The sequence below is a fragment of the Schistosoma mansoni genome, chromosome W, assembly GCF_000237925.1.
Source record: "Schistosoma mansoni strain Puerto Rico chromosome W, complete genome".
In the NCBI taxonomy this organism is placed as follows: domain Eukaryota; kingdom Metazoa; phylum Platyhelminthes; class Trematoda; order Strigeidida; family Schistosomatidae; genus Schistosoma; species Schistosoma mansoni.
The window spans coordinates 10,508,786-10,519,683 of NC_031502.1; the positions used below are offsets into that span (position 1 = coordinate 10,508,786).

Genomic DNA, 10,898 nt, shown 5'->3' on the forward strand with positions numbered 1-10,898 from the left:
CGTACTAATTTAGCAAAGAGAATAAATTATACCACAAATACAAAATACGGCCCTTGTTATGTAGTCAACGGCTTTTCTAACACAAACTGACGTGGCAAACAACAAAAAACTAATTGACAAACAAGAGTTTGATACCTGAGAATGAATAAAAATATTCCTAATAAAATGGAATTACATGTCTACCTGCAGAGACTCAAATAGCTTTTTAAGAAGATAGTCAAAATTTCACAGTTGTGGCACGTGTTATCAGCGTGTGTTTGGAAGCGGGAGATATTTAAAACACCAGCATACATATCAGGACCGATGAATGAGAAGTAGGAACACGACGTGCTAACACAAGGTGTATATATTTCGAAATTCGAATAAACGCGGTTCGGTTACAAAAGAGAGATCTTATTTGCAAAACAGTCTCAGCCATCATTCCGCAAGTCCAGTTTACGCAGGGCTTGTTCTTCTTCTTCTTCTTCCAGCACGTTTACCTCTTGTTACCTTGCAATAAGAACTGATGGAAAAGATGGAAAGCCAACTAACAGTATGATAAACAGGAATTTTCACTGTGTTTTTTCATTGCTGTATTGTACCACATAGCCCCTCATATTAGGGAAAGACGACCAGACGCTGCTGAACATAGCAAGCTGCCAGAAGAGTGTTTACCAACGACAAGCTCATCGAGCTCAAAAACCTGACTGGCCAAATCTTGGGATCATCACCACACCACTAGGAGGGAGTGAGCTTTAGCAGTAAATAAATCCCCGATATAAATAGTTCTGTAAGTCTTCGGTATTGATGCTGACCTACTTAGCTTTACTTAACTCACCTAGACAAAGGTGCTCGGTCACGCAACTACACCAGATCACAAGTAGGTATACCGTGCCATTCATCCCTTGCAACTGTTAGCCAGCTTGGACAAAACGCTTCCCGGTATATAGATGGTCTTCCAAATATATCTTCAAATCCCTTCATATCTAACTTCCGATCTGAGTGGGTCGGTATACTACGGTTATGAAGGTGTTACGTGTAGAGTGGTTGTAAAACTCCGACTACCCGTAGCATCTTTAATGGTTATCCTCATACATACATGTACAGTAAACCAGGACTTTTAAATGCTTAGATATGAAAATACACTGAAATTGGTAAAAATTATATCGCCATTCGCTCAGTGTGAGAGCAAAAATTTATCGCTACGTAGTTACATTCTGGATACAGTATTCAAATATTGGGTTGAAAACTGGGGTCTAGCATAAAGTGGCTTCAATGAAATCCTACTGGAATCACTCGGTTAAAATGAAAATGAAGACCTAGGACAGCACTGAATCATGATTTTCTTGGCATAAGTTTATTATCACCAACTTAATATTAGTTACAAAATAGAACATAATATTTTAGGCGATGTCATTATAGCATTCTTTTACCAGCTGTTCAAATTTACAATTACAACAATGATTATAATAATAAATACTTTCACGTGGCTAGTTATATTCGTAGTGATTGAATCATACAGATAGTGTGGATCAACTCTGATTCATTTTCAATGGTTTAAATGAGTCCATATCTACTACAATTTGGACCTCCACCAGTTTTATAGCCAACCTGAACCCCAACTAATTTACCTTTAAAGTCTATCAAAATATTCTTCCGTGATATATGCCCAAAGTACGACACGATACAAACCCAGAACAATGCAGTTTAGACATCTAAAGCAAACTTCAGTATCTTTGTTGTGCTACTGTAGGGCTGAAAATATTAGGAGACTTCCCTACGTAAATGTTTACTATAATGTCACCTGAGATGATGATGTTTCTAATGGAAAACTATATCAGTCGCATAGTGAACGGAGTTCCTATGTGATCGACTTTATATGCTTGCCTCCTCAGAACTGACTAATCTCTTGGAGGGAATAATAATATAAAGTTGTCAATATAAAGTGCTCAGAACGCTTTTTCAAACCACACTTATGCTAGTCGGTTGTTTTATGTCTGGATAGAAATCTAGAAATCAAGATACCGCATGTTAAATCGGCTATGAGAATGATTATTATGAGCTTTGACCATAAACGTGTGTGAATTAAAGACCGTCTAAAGTGCACGAAAGCTAGCAAATTCGCTATTCTGGCGGTTGAAAAGTTGATGGAGAGCGAAAGATAGAAACCTGACCAATACTTCATATATTTTCTGCAGACTAAGATCAATGGTAACAGTTCTTTCTAATCTATTCAGCGATAGCTATTAATGTTTACTTCAGAAATGTTACAACCCAACCCATAATTGTTTCAAAAGAACTTAAGCCAGTTTTTTAGTTAAATGTGAACCAACTTGGGTTTGTTGATACGGCATATATGATCGACGCTTTTAAAATCTTTCGAGAAATTGGATTATATAACATCCATCGTTTGAACTGGAGATAAATTTCTTGCTCTGTTTGTTCGCTCACCGAAGCCTGCCTCATTTTAACGCCATCATGCATTGATCCCCAGATCATCTGAACCCCCTTTATGTGCCGTCATCAATGGTTCGTATGTAATCTTCCAAGTAGCATCTTTCGGGTTTCCGAACTGTAGATTTTTTCATGACCTTAGGTAGCCTGTAACGTCTGTGGATCATTTATTTGAAAGATTGATTTGTAGCACTTGAGACCACATGCGGTAAGAAATCTAGTTGAATATCTATGTCAAGTTGAGAGTAGGCTTCCTAGTCTATCTGCTTTTGGTAGTCCTTTAAAGGTGACGCATCCAAACCTTCGAACTTCCAACATCTGTTTTCAATAGGATGTTTTAACTCTTTTTTACGAACGAGTTTGAAACCTACGATGGTTTTTACCACAGTTTTTTAAGGAGATCAATGGGAGGTTGAAAACTAAGGATTACTTATTTCACGTAACTAATCCATACTGTTGGGTAGAATTGTGGTGTCCTCATGGTAATAGTTTGTGTTTTTATTTGAAACGCATGTGCTTCCTCGTACCATTTGTTCGAACGAGCCCAAATGGATAAACGAGAAACATAACAATACGAGGCTTCCTTGAATAAGGATTTCTGCCCCCCTACTCTTCTTTCCCAACACTGTACACGCGGGATAGTCCGTTCTAATGTTTTCACACTTAATCAAGGCATCATACAGCTTTCCTGGATGTGTGTAGATTCTATTTGGTAACCGGTGTCTGTCGGCACAAAGTGCATTAAGATTAGTGACAACCAAATGTGAAGAAAGATAGTTACTCTCATTAGCAGAGGTCTAGTATCCTAGTCTCTCTTGCTTGATCATGTCACCTTTCCTATCAGGATATTTTCCATCTTGAAAGACTAGGTCAGCAAATTCCACACCCGGATGTTACGGTCAGCACCATCAGTGGTAATTCCAGACAAAGCGGCTTGAAAATTGCAATAACCCTGAAGGTTGGTTCACGCAGTCGTGCTCTTGTTCATTCACACTCCGCAACAAAGTTGGAAGTGAACGGTTTCAAGTAAATTTATAGGTTGAAGTGTGTATTATTATCCAGACAAATATTACCGCCAGTTATCTGATCAATAATTATTTAATAAACTCCAACAATCACGTTTGAATCACACCGAGCAGCTAGGTTGATAAAGAACATAGTATGGTCATCAGCTACAACAAATAAGCGTCGCTATTAACACAGAGGCATTACACTAAGCTTTCTTAATGGATCACTTATGGCTCATCCGAAAATTATAGTTAGGTTTAAAAATATCAATAACAAAAGTATTGATAATTAGTTGTTACAACACCAGGCGTTTCCACTTCTGAAAGTAAACCTTAATTCGCAACCAAGAATGGATAATCTCAGTCAGTTCAGACACCACAACCAAAAAAGAGGAGCGAATCGAAATTGAAGCAGTCATAATCAAAAATTCAAGTAGAAAAACGTAGGTGTAGTCGTGAGAATCATGGAGATCCAGCAGAAATATAAGAAAAGTAACAACTACAATAAATAATAGACTGTAATTGTTTAATCTATAATCAGATGATCAACGGAATGTACAGCTGAAGGGACAAAGGAGAATGACTTTAGTTTTTCTGCATAAAAAAATGTCTTCGTGGAGGTACCTTCATATATATTCACACAAACCTCCAAAACCGACCTCGCAGTCAGTATTTCTGTCCTCCGATATACCTTTTTAACGTTAATCCAGTCGCTTACAGTAGCCCTCGGAGGAACTGTGGAATTAGCCTAGTTCGGTATTGGTGCTACCCTATCAATATACCTAATTCCAAAATTGCAAATTTGTAATGGTGCGAGTGCCTAAACTATAAGATTTACGTTCACCACTGCTGACCTTCTCTCCGTGTTAAACGTTAAATATAAGTTTTCTCAGTTATTTCATGTGCGGTTGGAACCAATGCCTTCCCACTACTCACCCACCAGAATCAACGTGTGATTGCTCCAATACCAAATTGAGTAGAATTGTCGCGCACTGGAGGTTACCAAAGGAATAATGGGGATCCTTTGGGTAAATCAGAAAGAAGGCAGCAACAAGTGGTTGGGTGGTGAGAACCGATACCACAACTGAAGCACGGTTGCATTCGAAGAGGTTGATCTGGTAGACACAAGTTAATCGAGGGAATCTAATGCTATCGGTGTTGTGGCAATTTCGAGATGCAGTATATCCTTATTTGTGTTGCTGTATGATTCAGGAATATTTTTTCAAGGACACCTACCGCGCTTATTTGGTTGGTTATTCGGTCCAAGACTTTTTCAATATTGCTAGCAGTTTTCTCTAAAAACCTTATCAAAAAACTGAAAATATTGCCAAACATATCTTTCGAATTGATATCAGATGTGCAATATACCTGCTCGCGACCCAACTCATTGAGTCCATTGCAGGCTGCCTCTGTGAAACTTGTCTATGCTCCACGAAACCTCATTTTGCATTTATGACATTCCATATCACAGGTGATGGCAAACCAGCAGTTAGACCGACTACATGTTGTTTACTGGCGATGATGAAATATAAGTATGAATAAAATTGTCAACTAAGATGAGATGAAAAGTTTGCAAACGTGAAAAAACCGAAAATTGAGTTTTATACACTTTAAACAAGCCAAAACTACCATTTGGTCGTGGAAAACTGTGAATGCCGATTAGAAAGCTTTGGAGAAACCTTATATACCTATTAATCTTGAATGTAACTGGAAAAGGCCGATAATCTAACGAATGGTGAGCTCAATATAAGTTCTTTGAATCAAAAATGTTACTTTGTTTTACATGTGAAATGACCATACTAATCTATTGCTAATAACGGGAAACATTCAGTTTCTGCTGCCAGGTTGGAATATTTAACTTACTCAAAGGACACAAATCGCTTCTTCTATTGCTGGCATATAACTAAAGTAAAAACTCTGGAAATTATGATCATACTACGGTTGAACCACTGAAGAATATCCGGATGTCTCAACCAGCTTCTCTCTTTTTGGTTGCTTCAACCACGATACACGCGCACACATTCACTTGAAAACACAGAACTTGCATGAAAGTTACTACGTACACGCGAATTTGATTGCTAGGATGGCCAAAAATAGTTTTACGGTTTTGAGTGTCTCCTAGACTTCATTTTTGCGTAGCATACACGCTATCACTTTTACTATTCCTCCCTTTCGAGACTTACATCTTGTGTACTTCTTTCTTGAATTGCCCAATATTTGATCTTTATGCCTATTTGGTAGAATACTTACACTATAACTACGAGAACGGCTAGCAGAGGTCCTAATGCAGGAGGCCAGTAGGTTGGAGACCTCTGTCTCTAGCAAGTACGTCATAAAATAGTCCGAAACTGCTCTTTGTGATGAATCTCAGAATAATTTGTACTACGAGGATCACAATATTCGAGCGTCAAAACCCAGTATCCAACTAGGCAATTAAGATCACACTCCTGAGCAGACTCTTACTCCTACTGAGACTAGTATGTAGCGAATAGGGAGAGTGTCAGAAACCTCTGATGAAGAATTAGGAAGAACACAAAAACGATAATTGTACTATATGCTTGTCGCTAGTCAAACCAAGGATTCAGCGTTTGAAGGTATTCTCTGTGGTATCTGGATTCATTATCGTTGTGACATAGCGGTAGTTAATCTGTACTACGGGTTCACGCTAAGTCATTCATGTTCATAGTTCTATAAGATGTGCCCACTGTGTAGAAAGGATTCACAGTAAACACATGACCCCATTGAAAACAGCGGTACCAATTCCCATCAGTATAACCAGTTAGTCCAACACAGGTTAAAGTAAACGCGTCACTATGGGAACTACGACCCGAGGTCGAACAACAATAAGATTGCCACGCATTCCATATGCTTCAGTCACTTAGCGATAACGAGCACCGAGTGGATGATAAAATGGAATATGGCAACAACACAGCCCCCGATAGCTAAAATCGGTTATAAAGAAGTCAGACATGACTCCTTGATTTCACTTGATGTTCCAGTGTCAGAGGGTAGTTTAATGGAATGTATGACAGGCTTTGAAAAGGAATAGTGAGGTAAATACTGCGAATGGGTGCTGCTTCAGACAAACTTTGCAGCTGGTGTAAGAACCGAAATGTAACGAAAGGTAAACCTCTTCCATTAGGGTAGCTTTAAAATCAGCATACGCCAAATAAGATATCTTACTGGTATTTTGATGGCCGTCGATTGAATGGCCTTCTAGAATCCGAATTGGAAATGACAAGTTGTGGCTCGGGACTGATGACACTGGGTCGCCAACAAATCCCCAAGGACTAGTCAGTATAGTGGTTCATGGATGGTCTGAGATGGCAGGTGGCAGCCTGGGCGAGGCAAAACGGACGCGAAGTGCAACAGTGGTGTAGATTGTTAAGTAGCCTAGGCCTTCACACCACCATGGCAATTATCATGTCCCTGTTTCCTCTTCCCTCGCATCTCATGATCATTAAGTCTTCCCATATAGTGGTTGTGAACTTCGTAAACCGAGAAGACATGACTAGGGTTCTTAATACCTGGTATGGCTTGAAGTATGATCTATCCAGCAACATTGCATTTTTCAAGAACAGACGTATATCAGCAATTTAATATCTTAAAATCCAAATAGAACACATCTTCGTGTCGGTTGACATTGGTAGGTAACCCATGCCACAGAGTACAGAAACCACGGTCTCGCTAATAAAACATGCTACACAAACAAGAATACGAAGCGGTCAATTTGCACAGAACTGGCTTTCCGACCTTAGACATAAATTTGTTTTTACTACTCAAAAACAAAGGATGGTGTTTATGGGGCATCAAGCTATAAGAAAAAACCCTGTATAGCAACGTTAGGAGACTAAGGGGTAATTAAGAACGATCGAAAATATTTGTTTTCAGTTGAATTAAAAGATAAAAGTGCTAACTAAAACGTGGCTCACTCCCAATAACACGGATCATGAAGTGGGCATGCAAGATACGGTACTATTTTGATGTGATAGTGTACAGAAAAAGGTAGGAAGAGTGGTAATATACACCAACATTCATTTTGAATTTGAAAACAGTACAATACCCAAACAACTGATGTGACAGAATTATACTGGTGTAACTTTAACGCGAACGGCACCAAGTGCTTGAATGAAGGGATGTACTAGGCCCTCAGAGGTTCTAACACCCAGGAAGATAATCAAGGAGCAATTACAGATGCTACACCTGAGTTCGACTTGACACTTCTGTCGTGAGAAATCAACACTCTGTCCGTCGATCTCGTAAAACAGGATACAAGCCATAGAAGGTGGTTTCAGAAGCGACTTATCACATGTACTAAAATTTGGGAACTGGCTAAACATGTGAATAGCGGAAAACCGTCGAAATTAGACTGTTTACAAACAAATGGTTAGCCTCTATCTAGAGATTTCCATGCCCAAGAACTAATAGTTAGGAGTGACTACGAAACATTCATATTAAGCTTGATGACAAAACCATCAGTTGAAGTGACCTCAGACGGCTAATCACTGGATAGTTTCAAGAGGAGACTTGACTCTCATGGACTACCATCGTCCGTTTAGACCAACTGTGTCTGTTGCATGCCATAAAAAAAACCTGAAGTTTCCATTACCGCATACCGTGAACTTATTCCCACTTCGCTCATTTTTCGTCTCTGTTCTCCCTTTTGTTCTTACACCTCGGTCGACTAACACTGTCAAGATTACTGACTAATTACCCTGTTCTTGGGCTCTTGAAACAATCGTCTCGCTCTATTATTTTTTACACTACAACCAACACACTTCCGAAACAACATGAGAACCGAAAACCCCACTACCTTGAGACAACTGAAGTCGAAAAGATCACAAGATAAACAAATCCGCAAATGTGTACCAAAATAACTGAAGTTAGTGGGATGTGGTTGTTGAACTTTAAACTCAGTCGAAAATTTTTAAAGACTAAAAGCCGAGTCGAAAAGCTACGAGGATTATAAAATAAACCATATCATTTGCACAAATTTGTGACAAGGCCATTTTCTATTGGATACTACGGTTTTGTTTTAATTTACCAAATAAGGTATCGAATGGCTGAGATAACAGACGCTCACTAATTGAAGCAGCGTGGTCAGATATAACGTGTTGCTGGGTCTCGCGCTGTTTAGGTCGAACGATATTTTTCCGGTCGAAAAAAGTCATCCATTTATTACTGCAGCACGCTCTGTGGATTTACAGTGGTTATTCGCGTCTCCACGTCAACAATGATAAATATTAATACCAGATCAGGTAATTTCATATTGACTAGTTATATCCGTAGTTCTACGACCTGAGTATTTGTATCACTCATACAACTTCTCTACCCCGTCTACTGTCAAAACTTACGATTATGTCTCAAGTAAAATTAACACAAACACTGCCCCTGTTTATCATCTCGAGGGCAAGTCACATGTTAAAAAGTTGCGTCCTGATAATAAACGAGGTAAGTCCTTTGTAATGAGTACTCATGTTCCATAAAGTTCACCCATATAAAAAGCCATGTGGGAATTATGCGACTAACACAACCAACCCAAAAGACAAGATTCTGTGGCCTGGGACTTCGAACAGATCAGACTCTTCGGATTCCGAAAGTGTTTCTCACGAAAATTCCTCATCTCCATCCCTATCGTATGTGTCAAGGTACTCATCTGAATCTACGACTCATAACTACGAAACTAAATCTCATGTAAATGATGTCCAGTCTATTCGGGAAACCAACACGTCTCATCCTAGATCACATTCTCATGGTCAAGCCGAACAAATCCGAAGATCTCGCGAATCTATAACATTTGCTCTTATCGATGCCCAATTATCAATACCACCTCTCAGTCAGGTTAGAGACATGTATTTGCAAACTCGAAGTGGGTGTGGGACCTCAAACTCTACTGCACGAACTACTAAAAAAGCAAATTTATCTGTTGTGCATACAGTTGTCCGATTCAGGATTAAGGAATACTTAATTGAGCTGCGCGAACATATACGCCGTTCGCTCGACACTTTGTTCTACAATTTAGTTGAAAACTATGACTCTAAGTCTAGAGATACCTTGGCCACTGAAATTCTTGGACTACCGAGTCGCCAATGTTCACCTGATTGTGACTTCTGTTCAGATCTACTTCCAAGAAATGAGCGCTGCCGCACTCAAAACTATGATTCCAATCGTCAAAATAATTATCCATCTCAGCTGCTTGCTCAGATATCCAGCACTAGCCGTTCACCTAGTCCTTTATCAACGAGACCACAAATATCTATTTCATTGCCTTCAAATGATACACTTCGCTCTCAGACTCCTCCGGACTCAACAGCATCTTATGTGGGTTCCGATAATGATGTTTTTCCAGATCCTGAACCTGTAGATAGTTGTCTCAGTGATAATACTAATGCACTCATCAACACCAGGTTAAGTCAGTCTTTATTTCTTGATTCATCCTCTGTGTTGGAGAGACCATTGCCATCCTACCATATCAACGTTTTCGATTCTCGCAATCACAAACGTGTCAGGCTAGATAGTACATCGCTTCGCCTCTCCAATGAATTTGATTATACAGATTGGGCTGCAGATGATATTGATTTCGGTCCGTGCGGAGAAGAGCTTGTTGATCTACACTCTCTAGTATTTGATTCGAGTTCTGATATTCAATCGAAGCTCGACGAAACATTTTTTGACCCCGCATATGACGTCAGCGACCTAATGCATCACTTCACGATGGACAAATACCATAGTCTTCAACTAGCTATCAGTCCATGAAAACATGCTTCTTCTGTACAGATACTATAGTGCATGCTTTTTTGCCTTGGCCATTGTACTTCTTATTCTACTCGTTGATTTTCTTCAGTCTGTCTCGACTTTGTACATAAATACCGAAACAAAACTCATTTTGGTTAACTTTTGCAGATTATATACTATCCCATTTTTTTCCATACATTTGCCATATATGTTTTGCACTCGGCTGTTGGTCGCTATAATGTATATTCTTTCAACTGATTGAATCGGTAGTCTTTTTGTAATTTCGAATATTTCGTTTACTCAGCAGACAAATATAATGCGTACATGTTTTTGAACACTTTTCCTACTTCGATGCGACGGGCTGCTCAGATATGCGCTGAGTTACACCTTATATGTCAGTTCTTGTCTTCAGTGATATATTGTAGGTTTTAAGTGTTAAAAGTCCATATGTACGTCATTTCTTATGTTGTATAAAAGTATCATACTGCTGATATTCGGATAGCTGTAGTACTTTTTGTATTCTCCAAGAGCTGTCTGGGCGAGGTTGTATCCAGTGTTACTATTTGTTATAGATTCCTGAGTATATGTAGCTGGATCATTATGTTATCCCGGGGTTGGTTATGAACCACTCCATTTTATAATTCTCAATAAGGCCGATGAAATTAAGAAGTCGACTAGCAGTAGATACGTAACGTATTGTATGGTACCTTCAGCTCTAGCATT

At 39.1% G+C, this 10,898-nt stretch overlaps 1 protein-coding gene across 1 annotated transcript; it reads left to right on the forward strand.

The window, feature by feature from the left end:
• Positions 1-8,570: 8,570 nt before the first annotated feature.
• Smp_158740 (hypothetical protein) lies at positions 8,571-10,508 on the forward strand. The gene is made up of 3 exons (XM_018788508.1): positions 8,571-8,698; positions 8,730-8,891; positions 8,929-10,508. The coding sequence occupies exons 1-3, from the start codon at positions 8,674-8,676 to the stop codon at positions 10,194-10,196; spliced, it is 1,455 nt and encodes a 484-aa protein (XP_018654044.1). The 5' UTR covers positions 8,571-8,673; the 3' UTR covers positions 10,197-10,508.
• The last annotated feature ends 390 nt before the right edge of the window (positions 10,509-10,898 follow it).

Bases quoted from the DNA above. Each gene is read 5' to 3' on its own strand.
- Smp_158740 (XM_018788508.1), top strand. From the start codon at position 8,674: ATGATAAATATTAATACCAGATCAG. The intron at 8,699-8,729 runs GTAATTTCATAT...TTATATCCGTAG, and splicing joins AAATATTAATACCAGATCAG to TTCTACGACCTGAGTATTTG. The intron at 8,892-8,928 runs GTAAGTCCTTTG...TGTTCCATAAAG, and splicing joins GCGTCCTGATAATAAACGAG to TTCACCCATATAAAAAGCCA.